This window comes from Mandrillus leucophaeus, unplaced genomic scaffold, assembly GCF_000951045.1.
Source record: "Mandrillus leucophaeus isolate KB7577 unplaced genomic scaffold, Mleu.le_1.0 Scaffold413, whole genome shotgun sequence".
NCBI lineage: Eukaryota > Metazoa > Chordata > Mammalia > Primates > Cercopithecidae > Mandrillus > Mandrillus leucophaeus.
Window position 1 is genome coordinate 87821 of NW_012104399.1, and position 21965 is coordinate 109785.

At 38.8% G+C, this 21965-nt stretch overlaps 1 protein-coding gene across 2 annotated transcripts in view; it reads left to right on the top strand.

Moving 5' to 3' along the window:
- PALMD (palmdelphin) overlaps positions 1-18960 on the top strand; it is a 48796-nt gene extending 29836 nt beyond the window's left edge. Inside the window, exons 5-9 of one of the 2 annotated variants that reach the window (XM_011992517.1) lie at positions 11127-11241; positions 11381-11414; positions 11525-11638; positions 13224-14321; positions 18441-18954. In XM_011992517.1, coding sequence (XP_011847907.1) covers positions 11127-11241; positions 11381-11414; positions 11525-11638; positions 13224-14321; positions 18441-18484 — 1405 coding nt within the window. In that variant the 3' untranslated portion in view covers positions 18485-18954. Of the gene's footprint in view, positions 1-11126; positions 11242-11380; positions 11415-11524; positions 11639-13223; positions 14322-18440 lie in introns of both variants that reach the window. The other variant, XM_011992516.1, reaches the window with a different exon arrangement.
- The last annotated feature ends 3005 nt before the right edge of the window (positions 18961-21965 follow it).

Consider the following 21965-nt stretch of genomic DNA (forward strand, 5'->3'; position numbering starts at 1 on the left):
GCTTACCAGAATCACGGATAAGTATATCTTCAGTTAACTTGCCATGTCCTGGCCACAACAGTAGTTGACGGCCACTTGGGAAACTCATGACACCTGGGTACAAGTCAAATTATTACAATTATTTCACTCCTATTAAATGTTTGGCATGTACTACAAGGTCCCCTACAAGCCCTAATTAAAAAACACACACACCTAGTTTCTATCCCGCCAGAGCGTTGAGAAGCCCATAACTAACCAATCCTTCATATCACATCAACCTTGAGACTATGTTTATTTGCATTCATTTGAAAATGACATTTGTATAATAACTTGTGCATGATAGTGGCTGATTCTCTGAAAACCAGTTTTGTTTCTTATTTTTCATGGCAAATGAAATCCTCACTTTGCAAAATATTGTTCTGATTAAGAGGGTTTGCTTTTCTACTAAATCACTTGTAACGTTACATGCCTACATGGCGGTTTCAAATCAAGATACTATCATCTGCCCATAAGATAATTAATAATATTTGCAGAGTTATATTAGGAGATGAGATTCACCCATGCAAAAGCTATTCACATATAATTAATTATTCAGCTTTCTAAACATCTGCTCTGTTCCCAACCATCAGAGCAAACTGATGCTTGTTTCAATGTCATTATTCCCTTGCCTGTCTGCTCCTTTTTGTCTTAAAGCTGCTGCATTGTATTGTTTGTTCTATTCTTAAATGCTCAGAATTAGAGGCAATAGATCTGACTTGTGGCAAACTTAGTGTTTGCTGTATGCCAAATGCCCTTTAATTCTCTGGCATGCTTACCAGTAGCATATGACTGTTTGCACTAGTAGGTTAGATCTTCCTTATTCTGTCCTGTTCCTTGGTATCAAACATGAACAATCAACATCAAGAAGCAAAGCAAAAATGCCCTTTGACAGTGGCTGGTTCTAAGGCAGTTCTTCTTCTTCTTCTTCTTCTTCTTCTTCTTCTTCTTTTTTTTTTTTTAAGAACACCAGCCATACTGGATAGTTTTTGTTCTTACCTACTGTCTGTGCATTGAATTATTCATCTTTTTTGATACGCACTTTTTAAAAATTTTTGTAGCTATAGGGGGTGCAAGTGCAGTTTTGTTACATGGATACATTGAATAGTGGTGAAGTCTGGGCTTTTAGTGCGATCATCAGCCAATAATGTTCATTGTATCCATTAGGTAATTTCTCATCCGTAATACCCCTCCTACCCTCTCACCCTTCTGAGTCTCCAGTGACTATTTTTTCACTCTATATGTCCATATACACACATTACTTCGCACCCACTTATACATTAGAACACGTGGTATTTGTCTGTTTCTGAGTTATTTCACTTAAGATAATGATTTTATTTCAGCTTAGTGAAGAAAATATGCCTGATATGTAATAGGTCCTTAATAAAGGTTTGCTATATGTTTGATGAAATTTATTAAACCTCAACTTTAAAAAAATTTTTTAAAAAAGCTCCATTTCTAATAGATTACACTACTCTCAACTTTATTAAGAAAATGTAGCTTGGCATTACCACTAGCCAAATTATCTGTAAAGATGAAATATCTTTAACCTCTGACCCATTAGTAGTAGTGTATCTGCCTATTACGTATGACTTACACACTGCAGTCAAGATAACTTGACTAAAGTCAACTGTACGTACTCAATAATAGTCACTGAATTTCCAGAGAGATTATTTTAGATGAGCTATGGTTTTAAAAAATAAAAAGAACTTTCATTTTTCCCTGCAAACCTTAACCATTCAATATTAGCCAGCTGTCAACACAAATCATGCCAGATTTGATACATTTTTTAGAAACATATAAATCCTTTAACCACTGGGAGCAAAGACTGATTAATTTTTCTGTTTTTGCTAGTTAACTACCTAAACTGCATGATAATGAGTAATTCTGCAAATCAATTTAAAAAATTATGAAAAATCACATAAAATGTGTCACACTACAATTCATTCCCCATAAGGTTACACAATAGTCAGCATATGGGTTGTGTCACTTTAAAAGAGTCCTCAAGAGCAGTGGCTTAAATGAGATAGAAAGGTTCATTTCTCTCACATACATCAAACCCTAACTGGTAAACATACACGCAGAGGAGAGCATCAGTGTTACATGAGGTTATCTAGAGGCCCTATTTCTTTCTGTCTTGTTGTTTTGCTACCTCCTAAGGGATGCCCTTGGCTATATGGTCAAAGCCAGCTCACTACTTCATCTGCATTCCACTTCAGGAAGGGAAGATAAATGGAGGACAAGCAGCTCTATTTTAACGGCATGACCTGACAGTTGCAGATGTCAATTCTGCTAATACCCTGTTGGCCAGAATTTACTCACATGGTACCATCTGAATGCCAAGGACACTGGGAAATGTAGTCCATAGCAAGGTAGCCAGGAAGTCATATAAAACTCAGGGAGTTCTATCACTAAAAAGAACAAAAGGAGGATGGATCGGGGGTGGGGTGTGGAGAGAGGAAATAACAGGTTGTCAAAAAAGACTAGAATGTTCTTTCTGCCCACATTTACTAAATAGACATCATCCTCGTACATATTACTACAACTCTTCCAGTCATGCTGGATCACTGTTGAGATTTTCTGTTTAGATCAGCATTTGCAAGGACAAGTATGTCCCTGAAGCTATATTAGCACCATGCTTGCTAAAGTTGCAGATCAAACACCCAAATGGACCTACTAGATTTTTGTCTTCCAATGGAGTTGTCACAGATGGTCCTCCTCTCCCAAGCAAACTAAGAAAGAGAAAAGGGTCTTTTTTTTTTTCTTTTGAGACAGTCTCACTCTGTCACCCAGACTGGAGTGCCGTGGCATGAACTCACTGCAACCTCCACCTCCCAGGTTCAAGCGATTCTCCTGACTCAGCCTCTTGAGTAGCTGGGATTATAGGTGCATGTCACTATGCCCAGCTAATTTTTTTATTTTTCATAGAGACAAGGTTTCACCATGTTGGCTGGGTTGGTCTCAAACTCCTCATCTCAAGTAATCCACTCGCCTCAGCCTCCCAAAGTGCTGGGATTACAGGCATGAGCCACCATGCCCAGGCCAGTGACTCATCTTTATTAAGGAACTCCTCTGCATCAAGCCCTGTTGTAGGGGTTTATGAACAATTACCTCAACTATCTCCTTAAGACAACCTTTAGTGAATACTATTATTATCCCCTAAATGAGAGAACAAGCTTGGAGGGGTTAAAGGGTTAAGCCAACTGTATTAGCTTTGAGATGGGTTCATTTTCTGTTTCCATGGGTAGAGCTGTAAACAGTCTTTTCTTCCCCTGAGAAAGTGGGCCTTCACACAAAAACTCACAAAAATATAGGTAAACCACCAACTGTTTCCTGTTCTCCCAAGATTTAGTGGGGAAGAAAGGGAAGAGAATCTCTAGTCCAAGGGGAGAATCAAGCTAGAATTGCTCACCACTCTAGGCAGAATTCAATACTTATCAGAGGCAAAGACATTCTGAGAACCTGTGAGTCCCAAAAGAAACTGGATCCAGCTGGGCATGGTGGCTCACACCTGTAATACCAGCTTTTGGGGAGGCCAAGGCAAGGTGGGAGGATCTCTTGAGCCCAGGAGTTAAAGACAAGCCCGGGCAACACAGGCATACCTCGTCTCTTTAAAAAAAAAAAAAAAAAAAAAATCCCTCTTGGTCTAGCTTGGGGAATGTTGGAGGTGGGGGTTTGGTCCTAGCACTTCCATCAGCTGGCCTCAGAGGCACATCAGTAGTGGCATAACACCTGCTGACTCAGGCTATCCCAGAGAAATAGCCATTGGACCCTCTCTTTAGGTGTAGTCCTGGCTTTTAATAAGAGAGTTTGGGCTACTGAAATGCAAGTAACTCATCAGTCCCTTCAAAGTATAGATAAGAGCCAGCCATAAACTTAATTTCATACCTAGCATTGGTGGTTACCTTGAAACTGCAGTAACATAATCAAATTGCATTAGCCAGCTTTATATTTAAGACCTACTGCTTCAATTACTTTGAACAACACAGTCTTGTGTGGAAGCAAAGAAACTCATGCTGTAAAGTGGCATTAACTTAGGAAACCCCAGATTCTTTGAAGGAGACTGTTCTGAGAACTCATACCAGAACCAAAGTCAAGCAGCCAAAAAAAAAAAAAGATAAAGCCCAGACTTTAATCCTTGTTAGACGGACTAACCCACTGAGCAGAAAAATCCCCAGTACAGCAAAATAACCCTAAGGAAGATTAGGACAGAAATATTCCCTTTATATGTAATGGGTCAACACTTTTACACACTGGTGTGCCCCAGCTATCATTTCAATCTTCACTTCCTTTATTATCATAGAAAGTAAAAAAAAATCCCTTTATACTGCAGAGCAAAATGAATGCTGTGTCTAAGTTCCTAAGAATCCATTTTTTTAGGTTTTCTTTCTACAGTGGCTAATTGGAGAGGAGTTAAGAGTTCAGACTCTGTAAGTAAAGATCTGATTTCAAATTCCATCCTGCCTCAGGCTGCCTGTGAGCCTCTGGGTCGGTTGCCTTTCTAGGTGCCCAGCTTGCTCATTTGTCAATTGGAACTAACAGCAGTGCTCATGGGGGTTGCTATAAGAACGAAATAGGCCAGTGCCTGGTGCAATGTAAATATGCAATATGTGTTAAATGTTATAAATGCTAACACATGAAGTGCTGAAAGGTAGGATGACGACTTTTGAATTTTGGTTTGTGTGGTTTTTCCCCTCATGAGTTCCAGTCTGTTTGGCCCCTAATGGCAAACTCTATCAGGTTGTGAGTCCTTTTTAACTCCACCAAAAGCTGAGAGAGATAAATGGACCCTTAGCAGCAGAAAAATTGCCTTCTGAAATAACCTCTTCCTGATGCATCCAGCATTTATGTGCTGTCCTTTTTTCCAAGACAAAAAAATTGCATGTTGGAATTGGATTGGAGACATTATCTCGTGATGATTAAGGGAGGTTATTACTGCAACAGTTCATGAAATGAAAGCTACCTGCTTTTACCTAGGGAGCTCTTGAAAATAACCCTCTTTTTCCCCAGCAAATAGGCAAGGAGAAGAAAGATTCCAATAATGGATAGCATTACAAATCCTTTTTCATGTACTCTGCTTATCTAAATTGGCACATGATGCCTGCCCACCAACTCTCAGAAATGGTGAGAGGCACTGACTCATCCATCAAGCCCCACCTAACAGCCTGGGAGGCACCAAGGAGGATATTTCTTTCTCTGCTGCCTGTTCCTCACCAAACTGAATCAGCATTTCAAGGAGCTCAATTCCCATTCTGAAAGGTAATACCTTCTAAAGATGGGGATGGCAGCACTTATGGAAATTCTAACCCATCAACTGAAAGATAGGCATGTGAAGGTTAAAGAGTTACCCCACGGTAACTTCCCCAAATGCTCTCCATTCGAAACAATTTTAATTTTACATATATATGTATATACACTCACAGATAAACACACATATACACATGTGTATGTATCTATGTACATGCATACATGTACGTGTATGTGTGTGTGTATATATATGCATATATATATATTGCCTTCTGAAATAACCTCTTCCTGATGCATCCAGCATTTATGTGCTGTCCTTTTTTCCAAGACAAAAAAATTGCATGTTGGAATTGGATTGGAGACATTATCTCGTGATGATTAAGGGAGGTTATTACTGCAACAGTTCATGAAATGAAAGCTACTTGCTTTTACCTAGGGAGCTCTTGAAAATAACCCTCTTTTTCCCCAGCAAATAGGCTATATATATAATGTATATATAAATATATTTGTATATGTAAATATATATATGTGTGTGCATATATATATATAAAAAAGATAAAGCCCAGACTTTAATCCTTATTAGACGGACTAACCCACTGAGCAGAAAAATCCCCAGTACAGCAAAATAACCCTAAGGAATATATATTTTTTCTACAGTGGCTAATTGGAGAGGAGTTAAGAGTTCAGACTCTGTAAGTAAAGATCTGATTTCAAATTCCATCCTACATATTTTCCCAATACTTCATTTATACTTGTCAAATTTTTTCTCTCCTCCAACACCACCTTTGGAAAGGGATTAGGTAAGAGTCCCTAATTTAAGTCTTGCATTATTTAAGCTTTAAATTAAGGCTGAATATTCTCTTAACTTGAGTGGTCATTGAAAATGGGGAAAAAAAAGATACACAAACATTTGTGTATATTGGAATGGGAAGGAATAATAGGGAAAAAATTAAAATATAAAAGAAATGGATATAAACAAATTCCTTATAAAGTACCTATCAAGAACTTACACTATATCAGGCATTCTTTAGGTATCCAGGATTCCTCCACCCCAGCACTATTGACACTTTGGACTAAATAATTCTTTGTTGTGAGGCAACTGTTCTGTGCATGACAGGACACTTAGCACCATCCCTGGCCTCTACCCACTAGATGTCAGCAGCACCCCTCGCCCCCGCCAAGTTATGAGAAACAAAAATGTCTCTAGACTTTGCCAGATATCCCCAGGGAGCAAAATCGCCTCTGGTTACGTACCACTGTGCTAGATAACACAAAAATTGCCCTGCCTACTAGTTGCAATTTTTGATTTATGCCCCTTAAGGACAGTAAGTCCTCAAAACCTCAGTGCATTATCTGGTGTAGAAGTTGTCAAACATCCTCTTCTCCATTGCTAGGCTACTGCTGACTTCTGACCAAGTGGAGGGGGTTGGGGAGGTTCTGGGAGCGTCCAGTTCCTTACTCTCAGTTATGCTTTCTAAGCCTCTCATCATTTCCATTAGCATTCTGATCTTTTAGAAAGCTTTTCTAGAGCAGCGAATCACTAACATTCATCTGATGTTTACATTGTCCATAAATATTAGAAGTATCAAATCAACACACAAAAATAAGAAGTCAAGTTTTGCATTGAAGTGGAAATTCTAGGAAATGTTCTACATCAGTAGGCATCTTCTGTTAGAGGTTTGTGATTCTAAGTAATTAGTACCAAGATGTTTCCTAGTTATCCTTTTTAACTCAGAGTTGGCTGTGAGTAAGTGATAAAGAATGGAAGGGAGGTGTTTGTTTATGTTTAGTTTTCACAAACATGTCATGATGTACCCAGTGACTTGAAAACCTTCAAAAATATTCATTAACAGATATGTTGATGAGGTTTTCAGGTTTTCAACCTCATATTCTTACCATATTAGTCTAAAGAGATTCTTGGGAGAATCATATGGCATTACATTACCCACAGTTTTTTCTTCAGAGAGAAACAACAACAAACACCAGTGCATTTCAAAATTCCCTAAGGTGTCATTGGCCGAGCAGACCAAGAGCTTTGTCTCTATCCCCCAGGAAAAGAACGGGGCAGAGACAGGAAGAAACTAGCTGAAGTCGCCGGGCTCATGCCTGTAATCCCAGCACTTTGGAGGCCAAGGCAGGCGGATCACTGGAGGTCAGGAGTTTGAGACCAGCCTGGCCAACATGGTGAAAGCCCATCTCTACTAAAAATACAAAAATTAGCCGGGCGTAGTGGCACACTATTGTAGTCCCAGCTACTCAGGAGGCTAAGTCAGGAGACTCACTTGAACCCAGGAGGCAGAGGTTTCAGTAAGCTGAGATTGCACCATGGCACTCCAGCCTAGGTGACAGAGCAAGACTCCATCTCCAAAAAGAAAGAAAGAAAAGAAAACCCTATGAAGTTGTTAACATTGACCAGATCTCTAAATGGTGAGTTGCCCCAGATTCAGGCCCGGGAATTCTTATCTCCCTCACTTTCTAGGAAAACTTATCCACTCCTGTGGTAATACATACCAACTCCCAAATGTATCTCTTCAAACCCAGACTTCTCTGAGCTCCAGTCTTGTATATCCAACTGTCTTCTCCATATCACGCTTGATTGTCTCAAATTTAACACATCCCCCACAAATCCCCTTTCTTCTCTCTCCCAGATTTCTGTTCAGCCAATTGTATTTGCATGTTTCCAATTATTCAGGTAACAAACAGTGGAATCACCTTGATATCTCCCTTTCTCTTATCCCCTGCATGTAATCACCAACAAATTCTGGCAGCTCTTTCTCTCAAATATTTCCAGAATCCAACCACTTCTCACCCTTCTACTGGCAACCAACCTGGATTACGCCATCTTCATCTAGATTTTTAGGACAACTGACCTCCATGTTTGCCCCATCCAGTCTATTCTCCACACAGTGTAACTGTTTACATTTCAAGTCATAGCATGTTTCCTCTCTGTTCAGAATTCCAATGGCTTCCCTAAAGCCGTTCCATGCACAAGGCCCTGTCTATCTGACCATCTGCCTCCTCTCTGACTTCATTTCACCTTTCTACTCTCTCAGCCCTTGCTTCAAGCTCTGTAGTTACTCTTCCATCTCTCTGGAGCACACTCCCTTTGAAACCCTCACGTCTCTTCATGTCTCTGCTCAAATGACACTTTATCAGAGAGAACTTCTCTCACCACACTGTGTGAAATAGTGCCCCCTCCCCAGGCTTTCTCTGTATTATTTATCCTGCTGTTTACAGCCCCTATCCTGCTTTTCTCATCAAAAATATTTTTTTTCTTCATAAATAAATGTGTGTGTGTGTGTATATATATATACACACACATATACATCTGAAATATATACATATTTGTATTACACATTTATTAATGTAGGCATTGACAAACTATGGCCCAGGACCAAATCTAACCCTGGCCTGATTTTGTACAGACACAAGCTAAAAATGGTTTTTACATTATTAAAAGGCTGTAAAATAAAAAGGGGGGGAAAAGATGAATAAGCAACAGAAAGCATATGTGGACTGCAAAACCTAAAATATTTAGCATCTGGCCCCTTAGAGAAAAAGGTTGCCAGCTCCCGTATTGTCTCCCACTAGAATGTAAACTCCTTGAGCTCAGGAACTCTGTTTTGGTCACCATAAGATCCCCAGCACATAGAAGAGTGCCTGGTTCAAAGTAGATGTTAAGTAAATATTTTTAAAAGAATGAATGAATAAAGACAATGAGTTTTTGTGTTTTTTTGTTTGTTTGCTTGCTTGTTTTTTGAGACTGGGTCTCACTCTATTGCCCAGGCTCGAGTGCAGTGGTGTGATCATGGCTCACTACAAGCTCGACCACTTGGGCTCAAACAATCCTCTCACCTCAGCCTCCCATGTAGCTGGGACCATAGGTGCATGACCAGCTGATTTTTTTTAATATTTGTAGAGACTGAGGTCTCACTGTGTTGCCCAGGCTCATCTCTAACTCCTGGGCTCAAGCAATCTTCCTGCCTCAGCTTCCCAAAGTGCTGGATTATAGGCGTGAGCCACTTCTCTCAGCCCAACACTGAGTCTTGGTGAGGTAAGGCCACTTGTCTATGGTCACATAGGAAGCTGGCAGATGAACCAGGATTCAAACCCAGGTCCACCTGATTCCACAGCTAGGTCCTGATGTCCAAGCACTGCTTGCAGCAATGATTTGAACCTTCTTGTTTTCTATCTTTGTAGACTGTCTCTAACAGGCAAATTAGGTAACTACCCAGTGGGACAGGGGATGAAAGAAGAAAGACATACAGTATGTTGCAGAAAACTTTTAAAAATTATATCATAACAAATTTACATCTGATATCAACCATAGTCAGTGTGCTTTCATATACGTCATCTCTTAGTGTCACCAAATATCTGTATAGGGTAATGAGCGTAATCTGTAATTATGCTCATTACACACATTACAAAACTGAGTTTCAGAGAGGTTAAGGGAGCTGGCTTTCACAAGAAGTAAGTAGCAGAGACAGAATTGAATCCAGATTTATCACTTTTAGTGCAGAGCTTTCCCGTTTATATATGGACCAACATATATCCCCACAGCTCTGCTGAAGGGTAAAAGTGCTGCCATGAATGTGGAGGAATTTTAATAAAATGGCAGTCACAGTTCAGACACTTCTAAGAAATCAGGGGCTACTCCATTTCACTTACAGGTCTGTGGTGTGCAAGAAAACCTTCTCAGTTATAAACGCCAATCTACCAATGGCCAGAGGCAGCAGCAAAGTAAGAACTTTGAAACTGAAGCAATGAGCAAGAGAGCTGTCAAGCTGACCACATCTTGGGCTTTTATTGGTGTGTCAATAGCACAGCATTTTTGAGCTGCCAGGCCCATGACCATCTTCAAAAAGGAAGCCAAGAAAACTGACAGTTCTCTTAGCTGACACGAATATCCACAGCTGTCACCTCCTGGACCAGCTGCTGAATCTAATCAGCCATCCTCCGAGGCAGCTGACTTTAGAGCCTTAGTGTATTTGGCTGAGAAACTATGTGTGTTACGTGGCTGCCAAGGGCCAGCCTTCTGCGTGATTGCCAGTGTATGTTTTTATAGAGTAGAGGTCACGATGCTGCCCCCTGGAGTTTATTTGAATCTGACACGCAGCTGTATGCTGGCCAAGATACCAGCTCAGAATGCTTGCAAGAGTCCAGTTTCAAATGTCTGTCTCTTTGTCGCTGTAAGTTCCTTGTGATGTGTGCCCTTCCCCCCGCCGCCCCCCAAGAAAAAGTAATCTCTGTAAACAGCTGCAGTTGAAGCTACTATACTAGATTTGGTCCATTTTTGCATCTCTTCACCCTACTCACTATAATATGGCCCAACTCTTAGGAAATTGAAATTAAATCAAAGTGTCATTTTCAATGTTAGAATATGCAAGAATTTTAAGTATTAAATGGCTATGATTATTAAATCAGTTTAATAATTACAACGTTTTCTTCAAATAATGTATATGATGACTTGGATATGAAAAACTGGTGAACTACATAATAACTACAAATGTACCATTCCTTTCAGTACAACTTTAAACTTATGTCTCTGTATTTTAAAAATCACTTTTATTTGGAAGTAACATTAGTAATTGCAATGAAGAAAATGGAGCAAAAGTCAAATGCTTTACCTAATATGTTTCTTTGTCAAAAAAAGAAAACTTGAAAATTGTTCAAAATCAGGCATTAGGTACCTTCTATAAAGTATCATGCTTGGTGTGATGCTAAGTGTGACATTATGTTCTTAGAAGGTGTCTGGCTACTTACACACATATTCCAAGGAAAGTTTATATATGGGGAAGATATATTTGAGAACTCTGCATTTGTACTCTGTTAAGCAATAAAAAAGTATACCTTTTTGTTGTCAGGCTTGAGAAAGAGATCCAAGATCTTGAAAAAGCTGAACTGCAAATCTCAACAAAGGAAGAGGCCATTTTAAAGAAACTAAAGTCAATTGAGCGGACAACAGAAGACATTATAAGAGTGAGCATTAACCAATTTTAAAACTGTAATTCTCTCTCAAAATGAATCCACAAATACTATATAATTTTTCAAAGCATATCCACATTTAGATTCTATGTTTTAAACTGTATTAATCATGGAGAATTCTTTTTTCTTACAGTCTGTGAAAGTGGAAAGGGAAGAAAGAGCAGAAGGTATGTTTTTGAATAACTTATTTTATGTTAAACTAAGGTTTTTTGGTAATTTGAAATGGTTCCCATTGTAAATATATTCTAAATGTATTTTGAATTCATTAATTTTACAGAGTCAATTGAGGACATCTACGCTAATATCCCTGACCTTCCAAAGTCCTACATACCTTCTAGGTTAAGGAAAGAAATAAATGAAGAAAAAGAAGATGATGAACAAAATAGGAAAGGTATATGAAAAACCTTGTTGAAGGGCATGTTCTTAATTTCAGATTTTACAGTGTCAAATAGTCACAACTTGCTAGGACAGATTATTCTTCCAGGTTAAGCAATGGTTCATTTTACAAAGTTCTGTGAGGTAGGTTAGTCACTGCATAGGTGAGGATAATGGGGGTATATTAATAGCATTTATTCCATACATTTTATTCCCTAACAAACCAGACAGGGATAAGGAAGATAGAGACCCGAAGGAGACAAGAAGCTCTTAAAAGCAAAGCTTCCCTGGTCAAAAAAGTATTTCTCCTGATATATTCCATCCAATAGACATGCTTTGGGGGTTACGAAGATCTTTTTTGAAAATGAAAATATTCCTGCGGGAAGTTTAGGCATTATTTTCCTCCATGGGAGGTTGACTTACATAAAATTGATGCTTCAAAGCTTCTGGAAAAATGAAGGTTTGCATTAGAGCAGAGAGGAAACCTTTGAATTTTAGAGTGGAAGGAAAAACTACTCTTTATTTGTAGATAGCAGTCATTTATTCATTCAACAAATATTTAGAGAATAGCTACTATGTGCCAGGTTCAGTTAGGCACATAGTAGGTGTTCACTAAATATATCATGGTAGGGAGTGCAATACAGAGAGTAAAGCAGAGAAGCTGGACAGGGAGAGTGCAGATGAGAGGTGTTGCAGTTTTTCTTGGATAGTCAAGGAAGGCCAAGAACCATGAGGCTATAGAGGAGGTAAGAAATACAAAAAGGGTTCAGAAAGAAACGTGGGAGGACACAACAAAAGCAAGCTGTAATTTTGCACAGAATTCTGTTCGCTTTACCTTTCCTATTGAAATTCCAGCCATAGGGATTTTACCTGGGTCATGAAGCAAATCTCATCTTCCCCAGTTCTCTCCAGTCCATTTGTCTCAGTGTAGATGATATTGCTCTATTTTTCAGTCCTTCCTCTACTTGAAAATGGGAGTGAAAATGAAAAGAAACATAAGGCAGAAAGAGAAGTGTGTGATTCTAGCCTTCTCCCTCCCGTTTCCATGCCAGTTCTACATTTAAACAGCCTCTTCATTGTGAAAACTGTAGAACACACCTCTATAATTTCACCGGGCTGCTGGCCTGTACAACAAGGATGTAACTTAATAAAATATACTGTACTGGGCACTTTGCCCACTGTGATGCACAGTGCAACATATTCTTCTTGACTAAAGAAGAGATTGATTCTGCCCATTGAGAAATGCAAAAGAAGGTACATCCATCTTGCTGAATGTATTAATAGGAAAGAGGATATCTTTCAGTTCCCCAATGAAATTCTTTCCTATTTGGAACCATCAGCTTATCTCCTCTAATCAACATCTCTTCTTCAACCCTTTCTGTTTTTCAGTAATAATTCCATACACCATTACATAAAAACCCATGTTATTCCAGTTGGTCATTATATCATTAATGAGTAAAATCGGAAACTTAACAAACAGACAACATCTCACATAAAAGAACATGAAGGGTATACTTCATATGAAAATAAACATTGTGAAAGCAGGTTAGTTTATAAAAGGAAAGTTAACTAAATCAAAGATCAAATTCGTTTCTTAACAGCTTTATATGCCATGGAAATTAAAGTTGAAAAAGACTTGAAAACTGGAGAAAGTACAGTTCTGTCTTCAATACCTCTGCCATCAGAAGACTTTAAAGGTACAGGAATAAAAGTTTATGACGATGGGCAAAAGTCAGTATATGCGGTAAGTTCTAATCACAGTGCAGCATACAATGGCACCGATGGCCTGGCACCAGTTGAAGTCGAGGAACTTCTAAGACAAGCTTCAGAGAGAAACTCTAAATCCCCAACAGAGTATCATGAGCCTGTATATGCCAATCCCTTTTACAGGCCTACAACCCCACAGAGAGAAACGGTGACCCCTGGACCAAACTTTCAAGAAAGGATAAAGATTAAAACTAATGGACTGGATATGGATGTAAATGAATCCATACACAATATGGACAATGGTCTTTCAGAGGAAAGGGAAAACAACTTCAATCACATCAGTCCCATTCGGCCAGTGCCTCATCCCCGATCAGTGATTCAACAAGCAGAAGAGACGCTTCACACCCCACAAAAGAGGCTGATGACTCCTTGGGAAGAATCGAATGTCACGCGGGACAAAGATGCACCCTCCCCAAAGCCAAGGCTGAACCCCAGAGAGACAATATTTGGGAAATCTGAACACCAGAATTCTTCACCCACTTGTCAGGAGGACGAGGAAGATGTGAGATATAATATCGTTCATTCCCTGCCTCCTGACATAAATGATACAGAACCGGTGACAATGATTTTCATGGGATATCAGCAGGCAGAAGACAGTGAAGAAGACAAGAAGCTTCTGACAGGATATGATGGGATCATCCATGCTGAGCTGGTTGTGATTGATGATGAGGAGGAGGAGGATGAAGGAGAAGCTGAGAAACCATCCTACCACCCCATAGCTCCCCATAGTCAGGTGTACCAGCCAGCCAAACCAACACCACTTCCTAGAAAAAGATCAGAAGCTAGTCCTCATGAAAACACAAATCATAAATCTCCCCACAAAAATTCCATATCTCTGAAGGAGCAAGAAGAAAGCTTAGGCAGCCCTGTCCACCATTCCCCATTTGATGTTCAGACAACTGGAGATGGGACCGAGGATCCATCCTTAACAGGTAATAAAAATGACAAGGCATGCCACTGCTGTTCAGTCATGTGACCAGCTTCTCTTGTGCTAACACAGTCTTGCTTTCGGCTTCTCTGACCACCTCATAAACTAATACACACTGAGATTTTTTTATTAATGCTGATAGGGATTATTATCACTATAGTAAAGTGATTAAATCACTTCAAAAGATAAAGAAAGTAAAAGTAAATCATTGCCTTATTTGATATTGTATTGATGAACTTTAATAACTTGAATTTCATCTTCTATCATGGTATGGTGCTGCTTGTCAGTGTATTTGGGTCACTAATATGTTGGATCATCAATAACATATCTTTTCCCACTAGAATCTTTTCACTACTTTATTTGTGCCTCACTGTGATTTAAACTTCTTATATAAGTTAACAAATTGCCTTAATTTTGCAAGAAAGTACAGGAAACAAATGTTATTTTCAGAGTATTTTATTACCTTGCTGTATCTTGTTTCTCCATATGTCTATAGTTTCATTAATTTTATTTTCCTAATTTTTCTACATTTTAAAATAGAATGTTAGTTTATTTTATGTTTTCTATAACCTTTAACTTTGCATAGTCTTCCCCAACTTAGCATATTTATCTTTTCCATTTTCTATATATTAGCATTTCTCATTCTTCATAAAATTTGTATAGCTTTATAGCAAACCAGCTATTTTAGCATTGAGTGGAAAATAACTTTAACACTTTTTTTCTACAAAAGTGATAGCTTCTCAATTTTAGATTCCTTGTTATCACTTAAATATTATATTCGAGTTATCATTTATAAAGAATAAATAAGAACCTGACAAAATCAGTTATAATAGCTGTACTTACCTTGGCTAAAGATGTAAATCAAATTATCCTGACATAACCTTTCTGTATGTTTGCTAGGGATAGTAATTTTAAATGTCTCTAATGGAAGGATTCTCATTAAAAAGCAATAAATATTAAGTACGGCTAATTTCACAAGTCGAACTTGATAATTCTACGGAAGTGCCGTAGTACCTGCACAATTCAATAATATTTCTTCCTCTACAACTCATCAGTCCAATATTAGGTAGCTAATAATAGAGTAAAATGAACCTTCTCCCATTCTTTTAAGTAGTTACAGTAGGTATCCCAATGATAAATCTCATTACCTGAAGAATTTCTAAGCTTTTGGAAAGTATACACGCATATAACTTCCTCAATCAGAGTTGACTGATATGTCCCACAATGGAAAGCTGAAGATACTAAGTTTCTTTCCATCTTAAGAAAGAGCTTCGTTCACTGATCAAACTTTGCCATCTTAAACTCATTTTAAAAACAAAAAACACGGAAGACTTCGAAAAGAGGAACACGCTGTTTATGGTCAATAGCAGTGACATTATCCACTATAAAACCTCCCTTTCCTGAACTTGGATATTAGCCAGCTCCTCCTGAACATCCTTATTTCTTCTCCTCTAACCTTGTCAACACATTTACCCCATGGAAAATGACAGGAAGTGACTAACATTTCCAGACAACACTAATCATGCCCCTGAACTAAAATAATGAAAACAGGAAAACCTATTCCAGACAAAGTAACAATACAGAGTTCTGTATTATCAATCAAAGTATCTTATAAACGGAATGCTCCAAATTCCTCGCCTTCCACCATGATATTGTTTTACATTGCTGTTTTCCAATTCGGTGTACAGACTACAGAGCTGATGTGTATTTTTTAGGTAGGTTTTAAAAATAAGTCAGTCACAGTGTCATATGCCTTCAGGTGCCATCCATATACAAAGAAAAATAACCACCTATGTACTCCAATTTCACAAACACCAAGTGGGTTGAGCTTCTCCCCATTACTCCCCAAAAAATGCTCATGATACTTGAAAACTCACCATTTAGGTCAATTCCTTTGTTTATGGTATACATCCCCTATTTAATATAAATAGCTCCAGTAGGCATAATAGTTAAGAATTGTTCGTCTCTTTTCCCTTGGTATAAATATGGTTATCAATGCCTTATCTAAGAGCAATTTTAGTTTGGAAAACTGCATGAAGAAGAAAGAAATGGGAAAAGGTGGAAGCTGGAGATTCTAAAGACAAGATTTTGTTAGGCAAAATTTTGAACAGAGTAAGACATGACAGAAAAATTCAGGCAACATTATGTCCATCTGCTTAATGTAAATATAACATGTTCGTAGGATAAAGCTCAATGCCAGACACTTCCACCATTGCATGGCCCCAGCCAGCTCTGCATGGGAGCTCACTGCTACCCCTACCAGTCAGCGGGTAGTAGCTGGCTTTCTTTGGTAGTCCTCACCAACCTATTCTTGTACTTCCAGCTCTATTCTGTCCTCTTAGAGATGTCAGTGGCATTCCAGGATGAAGTGGTGGGGACGTCAGCTCTGGGAGTTCACATGCTACTGCTGCTGATTGCCAACCTGCAACAGCCATTAGAGTCCAAGGGACACTGAGAGTAAGGAGACTTCTACCACGTTCAGCCAGCTGAACCCATGCATCTAAAATGCTATGGGAAGAAGAAGCAGGGATCAGAGAGGAGCAGAAAATAGAAGTAAAAAAGAGAGCTGATGGCCCAGGGTTTTTAGCTGCTAAACCAGGTCTTCTATTGCCAACATGCTCCGGCCCCATGCATTTACCGGAACTCACACTATCTACTTGACATAGGCTTGAAAAAAGGAGAGAAAGGAAAGCAGACTCTAGCAAACTTCTCTGAATGTCCACAGCACACAGGATGTGCCCAATTTATGGAATTGGAGTGACTGTAAGAAAAAGCAAGTTGCCCGTGACTTAACAGAGACTCTTAAAAAGCCCCTCACTCCTACTCTCTTTTGTTGGTAGGGGCAAGGCAGAGGTCCATAAAATCCAACAGCAGAAACTTCATAAAGCCTTGCTTTCTGCCTTCTGTTCACCTTCTGCTATGTAACTACAGCCTCTCCCAGCAATCGAGACCTGCTTGCTACAGAGCACATTCTCTCAGCTCATCCTAAATTCTAGGGAATACTCTTGGCCCTGCCACTAGACATGATCATCCCTCTTAAAGTTTCAAGGGAAATAATGCTCTTTAGCTTCATTGAAATGAAAATATTTCATATAAGTGGAGTGACAAAATAATCATGGTCTTGTTAAGAATTAGATCCCATCCCTTCTCATATTTGTGCAAAAAGTTTTCTTAGGCATGGGGTCATTTCCATAGTCAAAAAGTAACCAATATATGGCATAGAAATGAGAAAACATGTCTTCCATTTTATTTTTCATTAGACAAAATTGTCCAATCAGTTACATAGCCTGTTCTGGGGCCATATTACCCGTGAATGTAATATTAGATCATTAACATAATCTTTAGATCTGTGCCTTGAAAGCATCTCTCAACTTTTGGAACATGACTAAGGCAGCTATACACTGAAATCCTAAATAATAAGAATAGAATATCAGAATACTCATGCAGAATACCAGAAAAGTGTTATACATTCTATATCTACATTTTTTTAAATGCTTTCTACATTCAATATATTATTAGCAGAAGAATATTATCCAAAAAGATATATCTGCCATTTTAAAGCATCCTTATATCTTGACAAAGACATTTTATAATCACTCCAACTTTTAATAACTGGTTCACATTGTTTCATTCATAAAGAAATTTGTTCCTGTTATTATATATCCAAAGGCCGGAGCTCCTTTGGGAAAGGAATTTGAATGAGCTGAAAGCAAACACAATCATGAAATAGAGTTTAAGTGTAAACACCATTTTATTTTGGCAATACATAGCTCAGAAATGTACATAAAATACAGTCGTCAACCTATAGGAATCTGTATGTATGGCTAATAGGGAAACTGTGCACTAATCCTGTATTTGTTCCACTTGTACTGTGTTTACTCTACTAATTTTTCTAATCTTTATAGAAATAGGTTCCTTCTAGTTCTGAACCTGCTTCTGCCCTAAGTTAACCATAGCTTATTATTTCTACTATCTTTTTGTGCTACTAAATCAATGCTCACATTGTTGGATAAAACCATCTGAGGTATGTTCTAAACTTTCCTGCATTCTATGAATGGCCATTTAGGGTAAAAAATTGAGGAATTTTTGTAACTCTCTTTTTTTTTTTTCCTTTAATTTGCAGCTTTAAGGATGAGAATGGCAAAGCTAGGAAAAAAGGTGATCTAAGAGTTGTACCACCTGTATAAACATCATTTGGAGAAGAAACTAAGAAGCATTTGCAAATTTCTCTTCTGGATATTTTATTTTTTCTAAAGTCCAAAATATTATCATTACAATGTACCATATTAAGCCATGTGAATAAATAGTAGTCATTATTTGTGAAAAAAATCCCAAAAAGCTGGGGAAAACAAACATGTAACTTTTCCAGTTACTTGACATGATTCACTGGGGGAAAACCAGCATTTTTTATTCTATTGATACCAAAGCATTTCTAATAAGAGCTTGTTAAATTTAAGAATAAAGTTATTTAAAATATTCTGAGTGTAGTATATTAACTGGCATTGTGATTTTGATGATACAAAGATTGAAAGACAATAGGAAAGCATTGCACTTCATCACAGAAATATTCAACTCTGACAAATAAACGCGTCATCGTGAATTAATAATGCCTTAATAAAAGTACATCCTCCTGCTAAGTATCACTTCAGTTAGTTTGGTAGAGACTTCAAACCCTTGCCCGTATCCAAAAGGTGCATCCCGTAATGATCCTCAGATGTGGGGACTGGGTTTGGATTGTCTGGCCAGTACACAGATGATAACTAGCACATTTATTCTTCTTAAATTATCATCCTTTCCTTCACTCAGTTCAATGTGAACCCTGTGGTGCAATGACCAATTATGACCTCAGGGTGTTGGATAGAGGATGTCCCATACCTTCAGAGAGCACAAATCTGGTCTAATATTTCACTGATTCTGGTGAACAAGTTAGACAGGGGTGGCCAATCTTTTGGCTTCCCTGAGCCACATTGGAAGAAGAATTGTCTGGGCCACACATAAAATACACGAATACTAACAATAGCTGATGATCTAAAAAAAAAAAAAATGCACAATAACTCTTACACTGTTTTAATAAAGTTTATGAATTTGTGTTGGGATGCATTCAAAGCCATCCTGGGCCACGAGCGGCCCACAGGCAGCAGGTTGGACAAGCTTGAGTTAGAATCTTAATATTAAAATTAGTAAGAATGTTTACGGCATATTACTCCTAAATATTCTTGCCAAGATATTCAATCCTAATTTGAAGCGGAGTACTCCCATAACAATAAATTCTTTCCTACCCTGCCTTATTATATGTCCCTCCTTCCAACCCCCTCAAGATCCACTCCTACACACCTTCCCCTGAATCATACCAGTATATATTACCCAGTTCTTCTTCCCATGAAAGTCTGTTTCCTCCCAGGACAGAAACCGAATTTCCCCGCCGGGACTATGTATGATCAGACTTCATCTTAATCATTGGTCTGAAGGTAATGAGACGTCAGAGAAGCAGATGATGCTGAGGAGGACAAGCATTAACCTGCAGAGCCTCCCCTCCAGCTGAGTGGTTTTGCAAGGGGCAGCTCTTCTCTAGTGGGAGAGAGCTACTTCTGGTGGCCTGAAATGTTCTGGGAAACCTGGAGGTTCAAATTTTTGAAGTAAAGTACTTTCAACAAATACCCCTATTCCAGATCCACGGACTCCTTCCCTTTCACAGCTCTGAGTTTAGCATATGTGACCTCTCAAACCTGCACTTTCCTTTGTTGCCTTGCCAGCCTTAGGATTGAAGGAATAACCCTTAGGATTATTTTCACACAGTTTGCCTTCTGTCTACAACAGACATAGGTCTCTTTAAACATTGCCATGATGCCTGCCTGGCTTTCTGGAATGCCCCGAAATAGTTGGCTGGTCTGAGCCTAATTCTTTTTCTTCAGTTTCTAAGGCAATTATCAAAAAGCAGCCAACTTCACAGCACATGTCGGTACATGACAATACTTTTGCCCCGTACTAGTCAAGTGCAGAGCTACTTTATAACCTATCTCTCCCCTTTTCACCTGTACCTCATCTCAATCCAGTATAAGGGAGAGTCTAGTAACTATAATAGTACAGAGACAAGATACTGCCTTCTGTTCACCTTCTGCTATGTAACTACAGCCTTTCCCAGCAATCGAGACCTACTTAGCAAGTATTTTGTACCTGAGAACAAACCGTGGGTTATAACCCAACACAACTGCTGCTCAAATTAGTCCAGGTTTGGCTATTGACAGCTCATTCAGTTGGCACCTGTGCCCCTTTGACGTATCCCTATAAGTGATTTTGCTTTGTTTTTTCCTTACTTTCTGGCACTACAAGATGACCCAGTCTCACCTTTTTAGTAACTATAATAATACAGACAGCCAAAGGTTGTTACCATTAACTTATCACACAGTCTTCATTGCCATCTGACCAGTGAGAGGACAGTCCAGTTCCAGAGTCCCATTCAGAGCATCTGCTGTGTAGAGCCACTCTTGGTTCCAACAAGAAGTACAGCCTGAAATTAGGACTTGGGCACAGTAGTTCGAGAAGTGATCCCAGGAGCAGGAAGAAAATCACAGAAAAGAATGGTAAAATATAATAGTATGTAATAAAAGTCAATGCTTTAGGCACCGGAGACTGAATTTTACCATAATGTCAAAGAGAGTGTACAGAAAGCAGTTAACATTGTCTGTCTGAAGGAAAAAACTAGGGCATTTATCCACCAGCTCAGGTCCCTAATTGAATGAGGGAGCATAAATTCCCCCCCACTTCTGGACTGCACTTTCATGAGAGTCACACAGGTTCCTGTAGTGCCCAGAGTGGAAGGAAGCACAGAACATGCCTCTCGAAGGATGGTAAGTCTGAACTTACTCGGAACTGTCCACTGCAGCTATGGTGCTGCAAAAATGGACCATGGGGAAATGACACAGGCACCAACAGTGTCTGCCACACTCGCTGTATAACCCTGGGCAACAAACAACTTACCTGAGCCTGTATCCTTATCTATAAAATGAGGTACATGTCACATGTCTAACACAGTCATTTGAGGACTCAATTTGTCAGTGAATTAAAAGAACCACGTGTCCTGCCCATCATCAAGTCTGGCTGAGGGGTCACACATGAAGGTAGACACCATACACCTTCATCATTTCATATCTTGATGTTTTGTATATTTGGCGCTCATTTTAGGTCAATGGGACATTTCAAGTTAAGTGGAATAGAAGTAACTGAAGGAAAAGTTTGGGGAAGGGTAAGTGAAATAAAAGTTCAGGGTATTTTTTTCCCAGAGACATTCAGTTGGTTCAGCTCTACTTGTTGAAACACTATTATTTTTCACACTGAATTACCTAGACACCTTTGCTAATGAGTTGGTCTTAGAAGTGAGAGTCTACATATGGATTCTCTGCTCTGTTCCATCCATCTGCATATCTCTCATGAAAATTGCACACTTTATTTATAGTGGCTAATATTGTAGTTTTATAATAAATATTGGAATCAAGTCGGGTTAGGTCCTCCAATCTTATCTTGTTTTTTTAATACACTTTAAAAACAGTTTTAGACTAACAGAAAAATTGAGAAGACAGCACAAATTTACCACATACTCTGTACTCAGATTTTCCTATTTTAATCTCTTACATTAGCATTGTACACCTGT